Genomic DNA, 23,924 nt, shown 5'->3' on the forward strand with positions numbered 1-23,924 from the left:
GGAATTTTAATCATGATCACAATGCAGTCACTCCCTCTCAATGAAACACTGTTTTGACTTGACTTCCAAGATTCTATACACCAGAGGCCAACAAACTTTTTCTGTAAGGGAGCCAGATAGCAATTTTGGGCTTTGGGGATCATACAGTTTCTGTTGAAATGACTCAACTATGCCACTGTAGTATGAAAACAGCCAAAGAGAAGATGTAAATGAGTTAAGTTTGGTAGTATTCCAATAAAAGTTTATTTACAAAAAAAGACAGGGGGTCAGATCTGGCCCCTGTGAGCCATACTTTGATAACTTTTGCTCTACATTCTCTTTGTTTTCATCCTACCTTATTGGAAACTTCTTTGTCTCTTACCTCTTTAACTTTTAACATCCGAGTGCCCCAAAAGACTCATTGACTTTTCTTCTCCTATGCATGCGTGCTCAGTTGCTCAGTCATGTCTGACTCTTTGCAACCCCACGGACTATAGCCTGCCAGGCTCCTCTGTCCGTAAGATTTTCCAGGCAAGAATACTCGAGTGAGTAGCCATTTCCTTCTCCATTTCTTCTTCTATATATATAATCAATTTCTTGGTGATTTTATCCAATATCATGATTATAAATATTTTATCTATATTAATGGCTCCCAAATTTGTATCTCCAGCCCAGACCACTTTCTGAACTACAGATCTTAATCCAAGTCTTATTAACATCTACACTTGGATCATCTTTCAGCTATTTCAATGAATAATGATATGTACGTGCTCAGTAGTGTCTGACACTGCAATCCCATGGACTGTGGCCCACCAGGCTCCTCTGTCCATGGAATTTTCCAGGCAAGAATACTGGAGTGGGTTGCCATTTCTTACTTCTGACCTTCCTGACCCAGTTAACACATGCCCAAAATGAAACATGTCATCTTTTTTTTCACAAGTCTTGTTTTATTCCACATTACAATTGATGGCAACAATATCCTTTCACCTGCTCAGGCCAAAACCCTTGGGATTCATGCCTGACTCCTTGCTTTCGCCTCATTTCAATCCATCAGTAAATCTAGGAGCTCTATTAAAATATACCCAGAATTCTGCCACTTCTCACCACCATTACCACTGCCACTCTGGTACAAGCCACTATCATCTCTTACCCAGAATAATATGCGAGAAACTTTTAGCTGGAATCCCTGCATTCATCTTTGCCACCATGATCTATTCTCAGCACAACAGCCAGAATGATGTCTTTAAAACTTAAAATCAGATCATATCGCTCCTCTTCCCAAAACCATCTAATGGCTCTGCATTTTATTCAGAGCAAAAACCAGTCCTTAAAAACAGCCTATATAATCTGGCATCTACACTCCTCTGCCGTATCATTTCTATGACTTTGTCTCCTACTACTCCCCACTTATAATCACTTTGCTCCTGGCTCCTAAAACACAGCAGATGAGAACCTGTCTCAGCAACATTGTATTAGCAGTTTCCTCTGCTTGGAAAGCTCCTCCCTTAGGTATCCGCAGGGCTGGAGTCTCAGATCCTTCATCTTGGTTCAACTACCACTTCCTTACTTGGACCTTCCCTGATCTCAGGACTTAAAATTGCAACACTGTTCTTCTAGCTTTCCCCTCTCCCTTTTCTGCCTTATCTTTCTCCATGTTACTTATCACCTTCTAATTTATTTTAAAATTGTGTTTATTATATGTCTCTCACCTACAGAAAGTTAAGTTCTCCCAGGGAAGTGAATTAGTGACAGTCTCAAAAGGAAATAATGATGTACTTTTATGTATGTTTGTGGAAGATTTATTCATAAAGGGACTGTTTACAAAACTGTATGTGTAAAGGAACTCACATGGATAGGAGCAGATAAGATGTTGCTACCCCAGATCTGAAGACGAGAGGGAAGCTCTTATCCAAACAGGAAGGAAAGAACTGTACAGAGGTCAGCCTGAGAGAAACTTTGAGGGACACCCCGTGAGGCAATCTCTCAGGGACAGAGCCAGGCAAAGAAATACCTGCCGTTGCTCTCTTCCCTACTCCTGATCTCTGGTCAGGGTCCCCCACTGGCTGAACCAACCATAGGTCAGAGGATACAGGAGCCATTTCAGGTGGTTCCTACAGGTTATTCTTGCCAGAGAAGGCTGAAAGCACCATCAAGAAGGGCTGAGTGTATGTAAAATTATAAACAGATGATGAGGTAGGAATTTTTTTTTTTTTTTGCTTTGGTTCATGGCTGTATCCTACTTATGGTAAGTCTACAATAAATGTGTGTCTAGGTCTTTGCTCAAGAGAGAGGGAATGATCAATTAATGCCAGTTGCTGATGATAGAATGAATAAAATAAGAATTGAGAACTGACCTTTAGACTTTCCAAGCACAGGTCAACAGTAACTGGGACAAGAAGGGTTTTAGTGGAGTGGTTGGGATTAAATTCTGACTGAGGTTGGTATAAGAGAGAATGGTATGGAGAAGAGACAGTAAAGATAGAAACTTCTTAGGACAAGGAAGAGCAGAATAGTGGTACTGAAGCTTGAGGGTGGGGTTCAAGAAAAAAAATTTTAAGATGGGAAATATTTCATAATGTTGAATGCTGTTGAGAATAATCCAGTGGACAGAGGGGGAAAAAATATTTGGCAAAGGACAGAGGAGAATTGTAGGAGCAAAGTCCCTGAATAGCTAAGAGGGTTAGACTGAGTCCAATAGTAACTTGGGATATGATCAAAGTAGTTTTACATGGTACCAGAAAAAAAAAGGGGGGCTACTCAATAAATGATGGTGAAGCAAACTGTCACCTTATTAAAAATATATATATATATCCTGCTCATATCATAAACAAAAATAAATTCTAGATGGAAGAAAGGCCCAAACATAAAAAGCAAAACATCAGTATTCAGAGGAAAGTGTATACTAGAACATTTTTATGACTTTGGAGTAGAAAAGAATTTCTTAAAAAGCTATAAATGCAAAATTAATAAAGGAAAAGATTTATTTAAAGGAATACACTAAAAATAAAGCCCCAAACTACAGGCTTATCATAGAATTCAAATACAAATTACATACTGGAAAAAGGCAGTTGCATCACAGATAACCAACAAAGGAAAATAGCAAGACTATATAAGGAAGCAGTAAGAAAAACCAGGTAACCCAACAGAGCAAGGTGAGCAAAGGATACGAGTTCACATTCATAATGGAAAACCGTAATGACCATAAACATGGCAGGACGATCCACCTCATCAGTAATCCAGAAATGCAAATTAAAACAATGTGATACCTTTTCATATTCATCAGTTTGACAAAAGTGAGAAAAGTCATACATAACAACAGTGGGGATATGGAGAAAAGGAATCTTACACATGTTATTGGAGTATCAATTGGTAAAGTTACTAGATTCCTAGAAGACTAAAATATGTACATACACTATGCCTAACAGTTCTGCTTCTTGGTATATATTCAGATAAACTTTTACATTGGTGCAAGAATCCATGTGCCAGCATTTTCAGCAAATTTGTTTGCAATATCAAAAAAAAAATGAAACAATGCTATTGCTTATCAAGAGACATGGATAAATAAACTAGCTTATTGTTACAACAGAATAAGACATAAAACTGAAATATCTAGATACTTATCCAACAATATAGATAAATCTCAAAACTTAATGTGTGGTAAAAAGCAAGCTGTAGAATATATGAGGCATAACACTATTCATTTGCATTTTAAAGCCACAGAACAAAACTCCATATTGTTCTGAATACACATACATTTAATAAAAGTATAAAATAAGTATGGGAATGATATCCACCAACTATAAATTATCTCATCTAGGAATACAGAGTTTGTCTTTCATTTTTTAGTTCTATATATATTTTTAAAGTTGCTTCTTATTTTATAGTTTTGTTTGCTATTATAAACAGGATCTTTTTCCATTTCACTTCTCATAGGTTACTCCTGATATATAGTAAAGTTAAATTAATTTTGTATTTATCTACTTTCACTTTAGAAAATTCTGCTTAAGAATTGGAATTTTCATTTCTTTGTTGACCTATGGCTTTGTGCTTACAGGGAAATGATTGCTATTCTACCTATTCTTATTACTTTGCATTTTTTTGGACATTGTACTAATGTTAAAATATGCAACAGCAGGCAAAACGAGGACCAAGTTAAACACAATTAGACTCAAGTCTTTATTTCAATGTTCTGAACCAAATGTTATGCAAGCTCTCTCTCGTATTTCCCTTAGCTTCAAATCTTTAGTGAAGGATTCTTCCTCACACATGCCTGCCAAATCTGATTCTCCTGCCATACACCCTTTCTAACTTCTGCCAAAAGATTGTTTTACAAAGTCCTGCTGGGCCTCTGAGCCTAGATATCTGCAATTAGAGTTTGTACCATCTTCTTTCAATAGGTTTCAACAGTCAAACTGAAATGTTAGATGTGGGTAATTCTCTTTGGAAACATAGGAAGTTTTTTTTAACCTAACTAAAAGAGATTTAATTCAATTTGACATCGTACCTGAGAAGTGAGGCACTAAGATATTCATCGTTCTCAAAATTTACTCTCTAGTGTACTGAAAATCTTTGTTTCACAACAGGCCAAAATCTCATAAATTGTTTTAACTGATCTAATAAAACTATTAAATAATGTTAAAATTCATTTGAAATATAAATACATGCTATTTAAGGATAGGGTGCCAAATCTAAACATTTTATTATGACAGTGAAACCTATAGTTGATATCTTAGTATATTACAAATGAAATTTATGGCAGAGTCTTAAGGCACAAAGACATAATGCACACACACACACACACGTACATATATACACATACACACATATGTAATACATATACATATAAATGATGAATATATTATATACACATGTCTTAAAATGTCTAAGCTAGTAGCTTTAATAAACATTTGAATTAATAAACATTTGAATTAATTAAAAAAACATTAATTTTACATGTTAATTATTAATCTCTATTGTTCCTAATGATAACTACGTTGCAAAAATAAAGAACTACTTTTTGATGAGATATTTAAATTAACATGAGTGAAGAACAGAACAAGGGAATTCAGATTAAAGAAAAAAGCTAGATAGAAACTTCTAAAAATGTTAAATAATACTGAAACAATTAAAATATATATCAAACTTCTTCAACTTTCCTCAATATATAAAATACAGATGTTTAGAGAAATAATAACAGTAATAATAATAGTAAGTCAGAGAATTTACCAGTGATTGTATTATGAAGACCTTCAGCATCTTCTTAAAAGGGCAAATTTCAAATGTGAAGCAACTTTTACTTTTATGTAGGTTTAATTTCCATACACACAATAAGAAATATGTATGAGAGATAAAAAATTATGTAATGAATCTTCTATATAATTCATTTCATATACTAACTAATCTTCAAATTATTAGGTAACATAAAGGGTAGTCTCTGGTTTACTGTTAAGTATACTATGTCAAAATAATTTCAACAATTTACTTACTAAAATGAAATACTTTTTAAAATATGACATTTATATTCAGTATGACTATACCAATATGTCTTTGCCAACAAAGCATTTTGCATTGAGAATCTTGTAAAAATTAAAAACCCTGTGTCATCAAACGGGAGAACTGACCAGTGAATAAAGGGAACACACTGTTCACCGAGCAAACGGAATGGTAGAGATGTACAGATAAAAGAGAAACAAGAAGAATATTAGATACAATTCTGTAGTTCCTACCATTAGATGGTAGAATGCCAAGCTGTTTTGGGATACTGTCAGTCTTGTCAGGAAAGAAACACGTTGAAGAAAAAAAGCCATTTAGATCTTACTGATTATAATGTAGAGGATGCAGCCAAATATTATATTTTCACAACAATCTCTGGCTGTGGTCTAAGTGCAGCTAATTCTACTAAGCCTATATTATATAGTTTGATCAAGGGCCACTATTTCCTTAAGAAATTAGGATTTCTTTATTCCTTTTATCATACATGATTTTGACGTTTTATTCATCTATCTTCAGAAGACTGATTCAAAGTTTTCTTTCAGGAACACAGAGATATACTCTGTCTCTAAAATGAAACTGTATTATTATTTCTTAGCTACTGAAATGATTTCAGTCTTTTAGGAAACAAAGGCCACCTTCTATGGAGTGTTGGCACAACTGTGACTTTTAGACTCATTTAATCTTTTGGGAGACTAAACATTCATTTAATCTAGTAATTTTAATCTAATAGTTTCCGTTCACATGGGAAAAAAGCCACCAACCTGCCAAAACACTTCATTCTCAAATAGCTATGATAAAACCAAAATACTCATCAAGGTCAAAGAGAAGTGAATATAACTCCCTAGCCATATATTTCACTTTATGTTGTTTGATTTTCAATGAAAATGAAATGTCTTCTTACCTAATGTTCTGTAGAAATACTTAACTATGTTCCACAGTTTTCAGCAATGTCTTTTCAACATGAAAGCTAGTTATGAAACTATAGTTCACCCATTTTCAATATGCCATTTTAGAGAAAAATATCTGCATTTCCAGGAGTTTGGTTAGAGTTGTATATTTTAAAATTAAAAATTGACAAAGACTTAATTTTATTTTTTTAGTAAAAGTCATTGCTTCTGAGTTGGTGCATCACAATATGGCACATTTTCTATAAGAAGGTCTTTCCTAGGGACCAATTCTGAAAGAAAAACAAAGAGAGTATTTAATGTCATTAAAATTCAATTCAAATAAACTCTTTTCCCCCTAAAATTTGTAACAGTAAAATATCTAGTTTTAAGATAAATCTTCCCAGTGATATTTTATTTCAGTTACCTTCTAAGGTGGTGTTCTTTATTTTAAATGGACAGTTTAATAGGATTCTCATTTCAGGTTATACAAAAACATACACGACCAAATTAACACTTTATCATTATTAAATATAATTAAATAACAACATTAGCCTACAATTAAAATAAATACATTTAAATAAAAAAAAACAAAACACCTTGTCAGTAGCAGACTGCAGGTTAATGATAATTAAAACTATCAAGTGGAAAATTAGTTTATAGTACCAACGATATAAAAAGCAAGATGACTTTTCTACTTTAAAGATCTCAGGGAATTCCCTGTCAGTCCAGGGGTTAGCACTCTGCACTGTCCCTGCAGGGTGCCACTTCCCTGCCTGGTGGAACTAAGATCCCACAGGCAACTGCAAATCCGACAGAACAGTGGCTGTCAACTTGAGGTGTTCTGCGTGGTCATCGTAACAGAAGAGTGCTTCTGGAATTTAGCAGGGACGAGCGAGATATGTGCGGGACAGGCTGTGGAGTGAAGGACTCGCTGTTTAAAATGACAGTAAGGCCCGATTGGGAAACACTGTTCAACAACAAGGATGATGACGACAACAAACACTGAGCCCGAGGTAAGACATCCTGCTGAAGTCAACTGAGGAAAAGCTTGTAAGATACAAAACTTTTAGAAGAAGAACTAAGCGGAATCAAGTGAACTGTTACAATCAAAGATGCTCACACCAAATTCTATGAAGTAACCTGCTTATATTCTTCAAAAACAACAAGGTCATGAAAGACAAAGACAGACCAAGGAACTGCTCCAGATGAAAGGAAAACTAAAAAAACATGATGATTAAATGCCATTTGTGTGATCCTCAACTGGATCTTAGAGCAGAGATCTAGCCAATCCATTTTTTTTTTCTTCTGCTATAAAGGACACTGTTAGGACAAACAGAAAAATTTGAATAAAAGAACTGAATCAACATTAATATACTGACCTTGATCATTATACTGTTGTTATGTAAGAGAATGTCTTTGCAAATTTAGGAAATACACAAAGAAATATTTTTACAAAATATACACTGAAGTATTTCTCCAGCTCTAAACTCAAGCAGGCTGTTATGATCTGAAAAATGCTCATCTGGGGGAAAAAAAACCCACATTATGTCTGCAATTTACCTTCAGAAACTTCAGGAAAAAAATGAGGGAGAGATGATAAAGCTAATGTGGTAAACTGTTAGAATTTGTAGAATCTGGATAAAGGGAATTAACATATTCTTCGACTTTTCTTGTATCTTTTCTATAAATTTGAATCGTTAAAAAACTCTTATAATAAATTCAATTCAAAAGGAAAACTGAAATTCTTACAAAAAGGAGAAGTGAGCTGACTAAAGAAAATACTTTTATGAGCCACATGGTAAATCTGGCTTACTGAAATGAGAACTCGTTAAATAACTATTATTTAACCATTTTTTATATCTCACTTGCTGCTTCCAAATCTTTGCAGGTTTCATCAGAGAGCATATTACAGTTTAGGTTTTAACTTATTAACAACGACAGTAAATTGTTTCACTTATCAAACATATAGGTGCTTATTTTTTCCTGGGCATTACATCAAAAAAAGAAGACACAGAGATGAATATATAATAGTCACCTCAGTACAGCACAGTGACTGCAGTTAATAACATTGTATTGCATATTTGAAAGTTGCTTAAGAGAGTCTTCAAAGTCCTCACCATGAGAAAAAAAAAAATTTGTTAGTATGTATGGAGACAGATTAACTCAATTTACTGTGGTGATCATTTCAAAATATATATAAATATAGCATCATTATGTTGTATGCCTGAAACTAATGTAATGTTACATGTTAAGTATATACCTCAATTAAAAAGAAAAAAGCCTCCTCAGCTTCAAATAGTTCACAAGCTAGTGGAAAAGACAGATTAACCAAAAGTCCAACAAAAAATGGTTTAAGTAAGTAAGAGATTTAATTTTCTCACGTATCAGGAAATACAGATTAAGGCGACCCTAGGCTAAGGCAGGGCCTTACTACCGCCTCCAAGGACCCAGGCTCTCTGCCTTTCCTTCATGCGTGGTGTCTGTCGTCAACGCTGCTGCCACATCCCCTCTGCATTCCAGGCAGGAAGGGGGAAGGGGGCAAAAAGCGGAGTGCCGGCTTGGCCTATGCCTTTTTAATGGAAAAACAACAGCTTTATTGGAAGCAACATTCAGCAGACAGCTGCTTTGCACTGGCCAGAAAGGTGTTACATGGTCTAAAAAATCATCCCTACCCCACTGCTCCCTGCCTGTCACACTCTACTCTCAACATAGTTTTTCAGTTAGTAAGAAAGAATAGATACTGGAGAGGCAACAAGCCTACCACCCTTTTGGCTGCATAACATGAATATACACCCTTCTTCCCATACACAGAAAACTACATCTGTTTGCTATCTGACCCCTAAGGTCTCATCCATGTTCAAAACCAGGACCTCCAGATGATGTGCTGTAGCCTTTCCATTAGGTCCAGCTGTGGGTCACACGGTAGCTGCCTACTGGACCACAGCAAAGAACAACAGGATACAGCAATAGAAACCTGGAATGGAAAACACATGGCAGTTACTGCTCCACAGCAAATCCTAAATCCTTCTGGACAGGAAGAGCAAGAGCTCCTTGCTCATGGCAAAGCAATAAACTCCGGTCGGCCAAACTGGCAGTAGCTCATCCTGTTTTCTGGGAGACCCAAAGACCCTCTATTATCCACTGTCCTTCAAGGCTCCTGGTCTGTCCTCTAGGGGATCCAGATGTGGGGATATTAGGGAAAATGCTCTTCTTTGACACTCGGAAGTTTTCACAGTTTACGTCCTGTTGATATGGGTTAAGGGATTGGGATGGCCTTTAAGAGCTGAAGAGACCTAGCTATGCTTGGGGTTTCTGGCAATACAATTTATTCAAAAATTTTATAAGCTACACATCTATTTTCTCCCAGTCATTTCCATGTACAAGTAGCAACAGGCAAACATCCTGACAATTACTAAGCATGAATATTTTCATCCTTTGGCAATGGTCTCTATGTTGTCCCAAACCTCCCTACCCCTTAGTTTAATGGACACGTCTTAACACAATGAAAATCTACAGGCTCAGGTGAATAAATGCACCCTATATCTGATCTTTGTCTGGCAAAAGAGAACGATTAGGGATACTGATCTTATTTCATATTAGAGCTAAGAGGTCCCTTGCTTGTACTGGCTTCAGTTTTAGTGGAGAGTAGCAGCTGGCATTTTTTCAGGTCTGCAAGGCTCTAAATTATAGGACCCTCAATCAGTTAGAGTTCAGGATGTGGCGAGAAAGGGCCCCTAGCAAAGCTGTACTTCTTTCCATCTTTGCTTCACAGACTGACTCACTTAATCTGCATTAATCCTCTTTTTCAATATTTTGCTGAAAGTAGAAAGAAATAACGAGCACATACTGACATTCTGATAACACCCCTATTGCTGTAGCTGCACTCCTAAGAAACAGTAAGTGGTATGTTCACCACTACATAACAAGGGCCACCAGCTTAAGGCCTGGGATGGTCAGGTCCATGCTAACAACACTCTCCCCAACCCCTGCTTTCATTTCATATTTTATGTTGTATAATCTCAGGTATCTCACTTCTTGGCAACAACTTCTATTGTTCTTAGTTAAAAGTAACAAAAGCTGACTGGCTAATTAGGCAGAAAAGGCATCTATTAACAGTTTATTGGTCTAACTCAAGGGGCTTAATTAATTACTGTGAGGGCTTAAGAATCAGGCAGGCTTGAGGCTAAACTTTCAGGAACACTGTCCAAAGCAATACCATGAACTGGCCTGATGATGAAAACTGCTACTGCCTACAGGGCACTAGAAAAAACAACCACCATTTCTATGCTCATGGAGCATGATACACTATATTTAGGATGTTGGCAGAAACTCAACTTTAATACATCTGCTCCTGCTACGCCAATGACACTTCTGGAACAGTAACTTGACTCTGCAACCACTGATGCTAACTCTTGCCAGAAAAATGGGTTCTGTGCCAAGCCTCTCTTCTCAAGCTCATTTAGGAATACGGGAAATATAGTGTGCTACACATCCATGCCTGAGCTGCAAAGGAAACTAAGGAAATGAATATTCTAGATTCTGTTCTGGGAATTTATAACTCATAGAGATGGAAATCCCTGAAATACAACAAGGTTATTTAAAAACTGGTAAATATCCAAAATACAATATATTAAAAGGATCGTACACCATGATCAAAAGGGATTTACTACAGAGATGCATGGATTTTTCAATACCCACGAATAAATTAATGTGATACACCACATTAATAAAATGAAGAATAAAAATCATACGATCATGTCCATAGATGCCAAAAAAGCATTTGACAAAATCCAACATCCATTTATGACAAAAACCTCTCAACAAAGTGAGTAAAGAGGGAATAAACCTCAACATAATAAAGGTCATATATGACAAGCTAACATCATACTCAATGGTGAAAACCCAAAAGCTTTCCCTCCAAAATCTGGAACGGGACAAGGATGCCTACTCACCGCTTTTATTCAATACCATTTTGCAAGTCCTAGACAGAGTAAACAGGCAAGAAAAAGAAATAAAGGCAAGTAAAACTGTCACTAGTTGAAGATGACATGACATAATATAAAATCCTAAATATTCCACCAAAAAATCGTTATAAGTAATAAATTTGGTAAAGTTGTGAGGTAACAAAAACAATACCAAAAAAACCTGTTGCATTTCTATATACTAATAATGAACAAAATAAATATCAGAAAGGAAAATTAAGAAAAACATTCTATTTACATACATATGGATAAAACATCTAGGAATAAATTTAACCAAAGAGGCGAAAGACTATTGACCTGAAAACTATAAGACACTGATGAAACAAACTGAACACAAATAAATGGAAAGATACTGTGTTTTCATGGATTGGAAGAATTAATATTGTTATTGAAATGTCCACACTACCAAAACCAATCTACATATTTTATGCCATTCCTATCAAAATTTCAATGGCATTTTCCACAGAAACAGAACAAACAATCCTAAAATTTGAGACACAAGGACTCTAAATAGCCAAAACAAACCTTTAGAAAGAAGAACAAGACTGGTGACATCACACTTCTTGTTTCAGACTTTACTACAAATCTATCACAATCAAAACAGTATGGTATTGGCATAAAAACAGACATATAGATCAACGGAACAGAACAGAGGGTCTAGCAATAAATCCACACATACACGGTCAATTCATTTACACCAGAGCAGTAAGGAATATGCAATGGGGAAAGAGGAGTCTCTTCAGTGCATAGGGCTGGGGGAACTGGACAGTCACACGCAGAAGCATGAAAGCAGTCACTTCCCCTCATTCATCTTTATACCATTTTAGAATGAGTTCTTCACTCAGAACTTCAGCTTCATAAAAAAGCACCACTGTTTTCTTGAAGGCGTTCATGAAATGAATGTTGTCATAGCTAGAGTAACTTTTTATTCTTGAAGGCGTTCATGAAATGAATGTTGTCATAGCTAGAGTAACTTTTTAAAACAGAGATTAAAGAATCAAATTTGTTCTCTCTTGAACCCACAGGCATAAAGTAGAAAAAAGAGATCCATATATAACTTAGCAGAAAGGAGGCCATTATTAAGGCAAAATAGCATTATATCCTATAATCATGTAAGAGTCAAAAGTTTTCAATCCTGAGGGAAAATTAAATATACAGAAAGCCAAAAGAAAAAAAAAAGAAATTTAAACTAATATTATCATACTTAAAACTAGGCTTCTGAAATATAGTTATCAAATTTAGTTATCTGAAATTATCTAAAATTTTATTCATATAATAAAGATAACATTTTGCTATAATTGCTATAGGACACAGAAACTCTAAAGATTACTATTAAGATTAAAGCTAATGACTATAAATTTTCAATTTAGGATTAACCACGTTTATTGTCCTTAGAAACATTACTTAGATCAAATAATTTCTGATGATGCTCATAAACTAAAAATAACTTTGAAAGCTGTATAGGAATTAAGAGTACTAGACATTCAGATTTACTGTTGCTGTTTAGTTGTTAAGTTGTATCCAAATCTTTTGTGACTCTATGGACTGTAGCCCTCCAGGCTCCTCTGTCCATGGGATTTCTCAGGCAATAACCCTGGAGTAGGCTGCCATTTCCTTCTCCAAAGAATATTCCTAACCCAGGGATCAAACATCTGCACTGACAGACGGATTCTTTACCACTGAACTACCAGGGAAGCCCATTCAGATTTATAAAGATGTAGTAATCAAGACATTATGGTAGCGATACAAGGACAGAAAAGCAAACTAACTCAAGAAATTATGAAGTCAAGGAACAGATGCACAAATATGTATTATTTGATTTTATGTTAAAGGTGATCCTATAGTGCAGGGGGGGAAGAGTGGTCTTTTCAATAAATAATGCTGGATCAACTGAATATTCAAATATTAAAAAAATACATCTTGGTTCCTATCTTATTCCATATAAAAAAATCAACTCTAGTTGATACAACCAATGAAAAATATCAAACGATAAAGCTTTTGGAAGAAAGCTGATCACTTCATGACCTTGCTTGAGATGGACAAAATTTTCTGAAACAAGACTCAGAAAAGTATTAATCATAAAAGAAGAAAGAGATTAAACTGGACTACATTAAAATTAAGAACTTCTCATCAAAAGATAAAAACAGCAAAACAAGGGACTCCCCTGGCGGTCAGTGTTTAAAACTTCATGCTGCCAACGCAGGGCATGCAGGTTCTATCCCTGGTCGGGGAGTTAAGATCCTACGTGCCATGTGGTGTGGCCAAAAGATAAAAAACAGAGAACAAAAATGAAAAATAAATAGCAAAATGAAAAAGCTAAAAGTAGATTCTTGTAATATATATATACACCCAACAAAAGATTTATATTCAGAACATATAAAGAATTCCTTCAAATCAATAATAAAGAGGCAGCAGGTAACCTCTTAGAAAAATGAACAAAAGACCTGAACAGCCACTTCATAAAAGAGAATATCCAAATGACAATTGAACACCTGAAAAAGTGCTAGTACTTCGTTAATGACCAGAGAAATGCTAATTAAAGCCACAATGTGGTACCATTATATACCACCAGAAATGCTAAAATTAAGAGATGCCTACTATCAAGAGCTGGTGAGGGTATAAAGCAATTTGAGTTCTCAGACACGGCTCCTGGAAATGTAAATTAGCCTAATTACTTTGGAAAGCTGGTCAGCAGTACCTATTAAAGCTGAATAAACATATACCATATGACACGGACACTTCACTCATATAATATTCATAGAAATGCTGCTCTATCCAATAATAAAGATGAATGGCACAAAGACAGAGAAAGAAGCCAGAGAACAGAGAAATCCTATATGATTCCAATTTATTATATTGGGTTAAAAACTGATACTGTCGAAAGTCAAGACCGTGGTTATACTTGCGGGGAAGGGCTGACTGGAGGGGTATGAGGGGTCTTTGGGGATAGCAGTAGCATTATATAACTTGATGCGGAGATTGGTTACATAGGTATTTTAGTTTGCGAAAATTCACTGAGCTGTACTATTATCAGCTGTGTACTTTTCTGTTTTTATGTTGTTTGTATCTTTGTTATTGTCCCCTCAAATACTTTAAGGAATGAAAACCAAGTATTATATAAAATGAGATTCTACTGAAGCCCCACCAGGAGTCGGAGGTACAATAGAGGATCCTCAACTATATTCCCATTTTGTGTAATCCCAATTCTCCTAAATTAAAATAACTTGAATCACACAGAAGAAAAGATAAAGAAACAGATTTAGTCTAGGTAGGTGACAAATTATACTATGAAAATTAAGAAGGCCAAATAAATTATTACAAAAACAGTCCTACAGGCAAACCTGTTATATATCGCAGGTTTGGTACCAGGCCACTACAAATAAAGTATCTCAATAAAGCAAATCACACAAATTTTTTGGTTTCCTGAACCATGTAAGAATTATGCTTACACTATACTAATAGTCTGCTGCTGCTACTGCTGCTAAATCACTTCAGTCATGTCTGACTCTGTGCGACCCCACAGACGGCAGCCCACTAGGCTCCCCCGTCCCTGGGATTCTCCAGGCAAGAATTCTGGAGTGGGTTGCCGTTTCCTTCTCCAACGCATGAAAGTGAAAAGTGAAACTGAAGTCGCTCAGTCATGTCCGACTCTTAGCGACCCCATTGACTGCAGCCTACCAGGCTCCTCTATCCATGGGATTTTCCAGGCAAGAGTACTGGAGCGGGGTGCCACTGCCTTCTCCTTACTAATAGTCTACTGAATGTCTAATAGCATTATGTCTAAATACCTTAATTTAAAAAGACTTTACTATAATATATTAACCATATTCTGAAACTTCAGCAAGTTGTATTAGTAAGATCAAAGAGCACTGATCATGGATCACTGTAACAAATACAGTTAATAAGGAAAAAGTGTGAAATACTCCAAGAATTGCCAAAATGTTACACCGGGACACAAGTGAACAAATGTTGTTGGAAAAATGGCACCAATAGACTTGCTTGACTTGCCTGCTTGACAGTTTGTAATAATGCATTCTCTGGGAAGTACAATACATTGAAGTATGCCTGTACTGTCTTTGTAACTGAAGTTTTGCAATACAACCAGTGGTTAAGATTAAAAAGAAAAAACAACAAAAGAAAAAGAAAAATGTCTAGTAAAGCAAAGTTTCATAATTCAGCACTTTTAAATACAGCCTTACAAGTGTGTACAATATATACCACACTGGCAAAATCAAACTGTTTTACTAATTAGCATTAAAAGCACTGTAATTGCTCAATAGTTTAAAATACATTGCAAGCAACATTCTTTTTTAATATTACTTACTCAGCGTATTGTGGTCTGTGTGAATACCTTGTATAACAGATGTTCTGAGTATCAATTCAACATCAGAACCTATTTTTATTAGCTGTTAAGAAAACAAAGAAAAAGAATAAGTCCTTTGCGTACTTTTTCAATGGTTCACATTAATGTACTGTTTTTGAAAACTACAGGTTTACTACTACAATTTCTTTTTAGGTGATACTTGCTTTTAACCTTTTTTTTTTTTTTTTTGGCTATGCTTTGCAGCTTGGGAGATCTTAGTTCCCCATCAGGGATGAAATTCACGTCCCCAAAAGTGGAAGTGTGGAGCCTAACCATAGGACTGACGGGGAATTTCCTTGCCTTTAACTTTCTGTAACCATTCCAAGCTTATAGAAAGCTTAGATATGCATATACTTTTACCTTTTATCTATCCATTACGTATTTTGATCCAGAACAGATTTGGAATATCTTTTGTTGTAACATATATTTTAAAATATGTTTAAAATGTGCAGTTTTCTTGTTATTCTTTTGAGTGCATCTGAATCTTTCTTATACTATACAGTTGGACGTTCTGAACACTAGTAAAAGCATTGCATTAGGAGTCAGAATACTTGGGACTCCAACTCTGGCTCTGTCATTGAGTGTGAGTGTGTGGCCGTGGGTTAATATCTACTCTCTTTAAGTTTCAGACCTCATCATCACAAAATGAAGAACCTGGACTAAAATAGTTATTCTCAGAGCTGTGTATCCTTGGGAGGATCTTGAGACTCTTTTAGGGGAGTCATAAAGTCAAAATTATTTTCATAATACTAGAGCCATTTGTATTGTTTGAGCTGTGAGCAGTAGAGCTTTTTCTTTGGAAAACCATTTCTACTTGAATGAACCACTGACAGACAAACTCTGATTATTCAGATTTGGGTAACTGGCAGATGTTTCCTTGAAGATGAGTGATATGAGCACCTTACTTCAAGAAAACAACTGACAATGACAAAATTTAAGCTTTTAAGCAAAAATCACAATTCTGGAGAACTTGTATCTGTCATTTGAAGCCTGACAAATTCCCAATACTTCAAGACTTTTCTGATGAGAGGGATATTAACAGATGCAATTTAAAAATATTACATACTGAACTATGTCAGTATTTGGAAGGTCCGCATTACTTGGTAAACCTATGTTTTTCAAATCATTAGTGCATGCCGTTACAAAGCCATGCATGGGTAAAAGACCCACTCAACGGGAGAAACGTTAAAATCTATTGGTCTACTAAATGAAGACATGAGGGCGTATGAAAGAATGTCCTAGAAAGAAGCGACAGCATAAGTGGCCTCAGACAAGAAAGTTCTTGGTAAATTAAAGCACCCTCAAAGAAGGCACTAAGCTGGATGAGTAAGAAGTGCGTGGTGAGTTGAGGTGGGAAGTTAACAGGAGTCAGATGATGCAGTGCTAAAGGTCATGGCAGGCAGAGACTTTAGATTTTACTTTGAATGGGATGAGAAGCCATGGGAATTGTGAACAGAATAGCCAAGCGATATGCCTTTTTAAAAGGCTCATTGTCTTTTAAGTATTGAGACTAGGCTGCAGGGAGTTAGAGCAGAAGCAAGGACAGCTGCTAGGAGGCTGTTGTAAAAATCCAGTGAGAAATAATGGTGGCTTGAACTAGGAAATAATAATGGGAAGATAAGAAATGGTCAAATTCTGGGTATGTTTTGAAGTCAATAGGATTTGCTGTCAGATTGGATGTAGATGTAAGAAAAGGAAAGTAGTCACAAAAGAGAACACCAAGGTTTTTGGTCTGAACATAAAAAGGAGGGAGCTGCCATTCACTGACATGGAGAATGCTGTAGGGGGCAAAGCCTCACCTCCTGACAGACCTGAGAAGGGGCTTAGTAGGGTAGAGAAAGAAAAACAATGAGCCTTCTCACTCACTGGAGGTGCATAAACTGAGCTGAGGTTTAGGTTTAAGGCTGGAAACAAAGCTAGATGAGAAACAAGGGATTAGGGGAGAAGACAGTGGATAAACAGGATGTGGTTATGTATGAGACCTCGAACTACTCCCCCCCCCACCACCACCGCCCCCCAAGGAAATAAACACACACACCCACCCATTGGTCTAACAGATAACAGAGTTTCACACTGCAACTAATCTTTAAAGAAATTTACCAATTGGTTAGGTATGGTATCAAAGAATATTCACAACTATTTGAAAAGGATAATATATACACCTACCATCTTCCAACTATGTACCTATATAAGGCTGAATTTTCTTTGTATAATTCAGTCTAAAAAACACATTGCACCAGGTTGAATAAGAAAGCAGATACGAGAATTTAGCTGACCCCTATTAAGCCAGACATTACAGAGATTTGCAAAAACATAAAATAATGCCTTAGATAGCATCACTATGAACAAAGCTAGTGGAGGTGATGGAATTCCAGTTGAGCTATTCCAAATCCTAGAAGATGATGCTGTGAAAGTGCTGCACTCAATATGCCAGAAAATCAGGAAAACTCAGCAGTGGCCACAGGACTGGAAAAGGTCAGTTTTCATTCCAATACCAAAGAAAGGCAATGCCAAAGAATGCTCAAACTACCGCACAATTGCACTCATCTCACACGCTAGTAAAGTCATGCTCAAAATTCTCCAAGCCAGGCTTCAGCAATATGTGAACCATGAACTTCCTGATGTTCAAGCTGGTTTTAGAAAAGGCAGAGGAACCAGAGATCAAATGCCAACATCCGCTGGATCATCGAAAAAGCAAGAGAGTTCCAGAAAAACATCTCTTTCTGCTTTATTGACTATGCCAAAGCCTTTGACTGTGTGGATTACAATAAACTGTGGAAAATTCTAAAAGAGATGGGAATACCAGACCACCTGATCTGCCTCTTGAGAAATTTGTATGCAGGTCAGGAAGCAACAGTTAGAACTGGACATGGAACAACAGACTGGTTCCAAATAGGAAAAGGAGTACGTCAAGGCTGTATATTGTCACCCTGTTTATTTAACTTATATGCAGAGTACATCATGAGAAACGCTGGACTGGAAGAAGCACAAGCTGGAATCAAGATTGCTGGGACAAATATCAATAACCTCAGATATGCAGATGACACCACCCTTATGGCAGAAAGTGAAGAGGAACTACAAAGCCTCTTGATGAAAGTGAAAGTGGAGAGTGAAAAAGTTGGCTTTAAAGCTCAACATTCAGAAAACGAATATCATGGCATCCGGTCCCACCACTTCATGGGAAATAGATGGAGAAACAGTGGAAACAGTGTCAGACTTTATTTTTCTGGGCTCCAAAATCACTACAGATGGTGACTGCAGCCATGAAATTAAAAGACGCTTACTCCTTGAAAGAAAAGTTATGACCAACCTAGATAGCATTTTCAAAAGCAGAGACATTACTTTGCCAACAAAGGTTCATCTAGTCAAGGCTATGGTTTTTCCTGTGGTCATGTATGGATGTGAGAGTTGGAATGTGAAGTGCTGAAGAATTGATGCTTTTGAACTGTGGTGTTGGAGAAGACTCTTGAGAGTCCCTTGGACTGCAAGGAGATCCAATCAGTCCATTCTGAAGGAGATCAGCCCTGGGATTTCTTTGGAAGGAATGATGCTAAAGCTGAAACTCCAGTACTTTGGCCACCTCATGTGAAGAGTTGACTCATTGGAAAAGATTCTGATGCTGGGAGGGATTGGGGGCGCCCAGAAGGGGGACGCCAGAGGATGAGATGGCTAGATGGCATCACGGACTCGATGGACCTGAGTCTCAGTGAACTCCAGGAGTTGGTGCTGGACAGGGAGGCCTGGCGTGCTGCGATTCATGGGGTCGCAAAGAGTCGGACATGACTGAGCGACTGATCTGATCTGATAAAAGTTATATTTACAGTATACACTAGTCTATTAAGTGTGCAACAGCATTATGTGTAAAAGAAAATCATGGGACTTCCCTGGTGGTCCAGTAGTTAAGAATCCACCCTCCAGGGCAGGGGATGTGGGTTCAGTCCCTAGAGAACTAGGATCACACATGCCCTGGGGCAACTAAGCCTGCGCTCTGCAACAGAAGATCCCACAAATAAAACCTGACGCAGGTAAATAAACAAAACAATATTCATGCCTTACTTAAAAACACTTTATTATTAAAAAATGCTAACCAGCATCTGACAATGCAGGGTTGCCTCAAACCTTCAATTTGTATAAAACACAGACTCTGTGAAGTGCAATAGAGCAAAGCACAATAAAATGAGGTATACACGTACCAGATTGTTAATAATCAGTTTTCTGAATAGCAAAATAGTACAGACCTTGGCATACATCTTTAAACTTCTTTTCAAGTCATGACTTGATTATAACGTCATTTTAGCTGCTTCCATAGATAAAAATTCCATAGTCCCCATTTGTACTATCATAAGACTAGGTTAAATCTCTCTTGTTTTATGTTAAAGGGAAAGAAATCCTTAGGCTATCTCATTTTGTCTCATTATTGTATTACAGATATTTACTACTTCAAAAATAGCATTTTCTCTACTAAGTATAAAAGTATTTGCATAAAATTTTTTGTTTCAATATGTGGAAATTCTATTAAACATGGAAGAATTTCTCTAAATTGTACCTTCCTCTTTACTAAATCAATTCTTAGAATCTTAATTAACCCAGCAAATAATTTTTCATTTTCTTCCTAAGGGTCCTTTCCCTTACATTTATACAAAATTAGGTCCGGGAACATTTAGGAAGCAGTGTTCCTTCCTAAGACAGAGACAATGTCGGTATGCATATGACTTTATACAGGAAAAGAATCAGTGTGCACTTTTTCAATGAACAAGCACTGGGAATACTAGGGAGCTCACAGAGTAGTGTTAGTAGTGGACTATCTTCCACTAGGGAAGTGACTAAAATGCAAATACAGAACGTAAAGCAAGAACATTTCATGAACTCTGGCTATTCAACTTCCACAGCCAAGATATGATTAAAAAAAAAAAAAATTCTGTCCAGCTGAGCTAAGTGAGTAGAAGTTTTCTCTGCGTAACTTAAGAGAGAGTTATCACACTCACTCTCCTTAGTCTGTCACTTGCCTTAGACAAAGAGACCATCTCTGTGAGTTTCTAGGTTGGTTCAGCTGTTCTTGCTTTGATCATGGTTATACTTATGTTGAAGAAGGCAATGGCACCCCACTCCAGTACTCTTGCCTGGAAAATCCCATGGACGGAGGACCCTGGTAGGCTGCAGTCCATGGGGTCGCTGGGAGTCGGACATGACTGAGCGACTTCACTTTCACTTCTCACTTTCATGCATTGGAGAAGGAAATGGCAACCCACTCCAGTACTCTTGCCTGGAGAATCCCAGGGACGGGGGAGCCTGGTGGGCTGCAGTCTATGGGGTCGCACAGAGTCGGACACGACTGAAGTGACTTAGCAGCAGTAGCAGCAGCATACTTATGTTCCTTTCACTAGGCAACTTGCTATCTTATAGATGTAGGCACATGACCCTTGAGGAGGTGAGCCATACCAAACAAGTGAAGGTCATTTATAGTTGTGATGGCTTTAACTATCAACTAATGGTTTTTATTTCATAAAGTCTCTCCATTTTTATCATTTCCTCTAGTTGCTAAAATTTGAGTTTTATCGTAATTGAAACATTTAATACTGTACCTCTTCTATTTTCTTAGGAGAAGTTTCAGTTTTATTACATTTGAATTCTTCATTTATCTTTATTCGGGCTGCTAGAAAAAGAAAAAAATATGCATATAGTTATCTGCTTTTCTAATTTATAATTCCTGTCCCAATAATTTACATAGTATTCATTATATTACAGTACTATATGCTATATACAAATATATCTATTATTTCTCTAGCAGAAAAAAATAATTTTGCCTTGTGTAAAACAAAGTGAAAAATAAGAAATTTATTTTAAAAGTCTTTTGGAGAGCTTTTTACAGGCTGGAAAACTTGTAATTAAACCTAATATATATTTTCAGCATTCTAATAGTTTTATATCCTGCTTTTTATTTCTAATTTCATTTGACCCTCTAGCTGTGAGATCCTAATAAATTCAAATTAATACTTTGCTTTTGTAAATATAAGGATCTGAATTAAAATGCTTTTATTTAAGATGGCAAACTCAATACATATAAGCATGTTTAACTATCCCTCCTCCAAAACACTTAAAATGAAGATACGGCAGCAAAGAGGATATGTAAATTATTTTAAGTGCCTTGGCTGACAAGTAAAGCAATGGACAAATGAAAATTTGTTTATATAATCCAATGATTTGGCATCACTACAGCAGAATAATTTCATATAACTGATAAATTGCCTTATAGTGCTGCTGTGAGCATTTAATGGTAAATATGCAGTTAGCTATTCTTATAATTATTTCACTTAAAAACATTTAAAGGCACAAAAATATGCTATGGTGATGGAGATGAGCCATAGAACCTTCCTTCTATGCTTAATACATGTCAACATGTAATGTGGTTAAGAGTTCAGGCTTTGGAGCCAGAATGCTGAGGCTAAATCCCAGCTCCACCTATCTTTTCACATTACTGTCAGTTTTCTCATCTGCCAAACTAGAAATTATAATAGTAACTACCTAACAGGTCTGTGGTAAGAATTAAATAAGGAATTTGTGTAACATACATATAATATGAAGCATATACTTTAATATTCAAGAAATGTTTTTGGTAAATTACAAAAACTTGATTCATAGGGACAGTGGGGACACTTTACCTAGATGCTCTCTTTTTTTCCCTTTTTTTAGTGGAGGTTGAATTTTTAAAAACAAATTTTACTGGAGTACAGTTGATTTACAATGTAGTGTTAGTTTCTGCTGTACAGCAAAGTGAATCAGTTATACACATAAATATAAGCTGGAATCAAGATTGTTGGGAGAAATATCAATAACCTCAGATATGCAGATGACAACACCCTTATGGCAGAAAGTGAAGGAAAACTACAGAGCCTCTTGATGAAAGTGAAAGAGTAAAGTGAAAAGTTGGCTTAAAGCTCAACATTCAGAAAACTAAGATCATGGCTTCCGGTCCCATCACTTCATGGCAAATAGATGGGGAAACAGTGGAAACAGTGGCTGACTTTATTTTTCTGGGCTCCAAAATCACTGCAGATGGTGATTACAGCCATGAAATTAAAAGACGCTTACTCCTTGGAAGGAAAATTATGACCAACCTAGACAGCATATTAAAAAGCAGAGACATTACTTTGCCAACAAAAGTCCATCTAGTCAAGGCTATGGTTTTTCCAGTGGTCACGTATGGATGTGAGAGTTGGACTATAAAGAAAGCTGAGTGCAGAAAAATTGATGCTTTTGAACTGTGGTGTTGGAGAAGACTCTTGAGAGTCCTTTGGACTGCAAGAAGAGCCAACCAGTCCATCCTAAAGGAGATCAGTCCTGGGTGTTCATTGGAAGGACTGATGTTGGAGCTGAAACTCCAATACTTTGGCTACCTGATGCAAAGAGCTGACTCATTTGAAAAGACCCGGATGCTGGGAAAGATTGAGGGCAGGAGGAAAAGGGGACAACAGAGGATGAAATGGTTGGATGGCATCACCGACTCGATGGACATGGGTTTGGGTAGACTCCGGGAGTTGGTGATGGACAGGGAGGCCTGGCGTGCTGTGGTTCATGGGGTCACACAGAGTCAGACACGACTGAGTGACTGAACTGAATTGACCCTTTTTTAGATTCTTTCCCCATACAGGTGTTGAGTAAAGTTCTTTGTGTTATATTAGTTATCCCATGCCTTATTATTTATCTATTTTATATAGTGTACATATGTCAGTAACAATTTCCCAACTTATATACTCTCCCTCCTAAGGTATCCTCTTAAAGAGCTTTAGAAACTGAGTATGACAGAGCCTGGTGGGCTGCCGTCTATGGAGTCGCACAGCGTCGGACACGACTGAAATGACTTAGCAGCAGCAGCGTGACCAACACAGAACTTAAACTTTAGAGCTCTGAGTTCCAGAAAAGACAGAAACCACTTTAAACAGTGAAATACTGAATCTGGAACCATTTGTGATAGATTCCCTTTCATAGTTTCATAGCTGCTGCCACTTCAAGAAAGACACAGGCATTAACAATATGGTAGTATCTGGTCCTAGAGAATGTGAAAATTTGATTATATAAGAGAAATGAGTTTCATGGCTTGAATGTAAGGCAAGCAATGGAGCACAGTGAAATTCTGATCCTTTTTTTCATTATTCTTTATGAAAACATGATCTTTTACAATTTTTCTTTAAGTAAATACTTCTCAAAGTAGTGTAATATAAA

The 23,924-nt window shown here is 36.6% G+C and overlaps 1 protein-coding gene across 4 annotated transcripts in view; it reads right to left on the reverse strand.

Annotated features, from left to right (window-relative positions):
- Positions 1 to 2,935: 2,935 nt before the first annotated feature.
- LYRM7 (LYR motif containing 7) overlaps positions 2,936 to 23,924 on the reverse strand; it is a 30,905-nt gene continuing 9,916 nt past the window's right edge. For 2 of the 4 annotated variants that reach the window (XM_061422884.1, XM_061422886.1), the window contains exons 3-5: positions 21,287 to 21,357; positions 15,666 to 15,747; positions 2,936 to 6,649 (exon numbers count right to left, since the gene is read on the reverse strand). In XM_061422884.1, the coding sequence (XP_061278868.1) occupies positions 6,579 to 6,649; positions 15,666 to 15,747; positions 21,287 to 21,357 (224 nt within the window). In that variant the 3' untranslated portion in view covers positions 2,936 to 6,578. The remainder of the gene's footprint in view (positions 6,650 to 15,665; positions 15,748 to 21,286; positions 21,358 to 23,924) is intronic. The other 2 variants (XM_061422885.1, XM_061422883.1) reach the window with 2 other exon arrangements.

Source organism: Bos javanicus, chromosome 7, assembly GCF_032452875.1.
Source record: "Bos javanicus breed banteng chromosome 7, ARS-OSU_banteng_1.0, whole genome shotgun sequence".
NCBI lineage: Eukaryota > Metazoa > Chordata > Mammalia > Artiodactyla > Bovidae > Bos > Bos javanicus.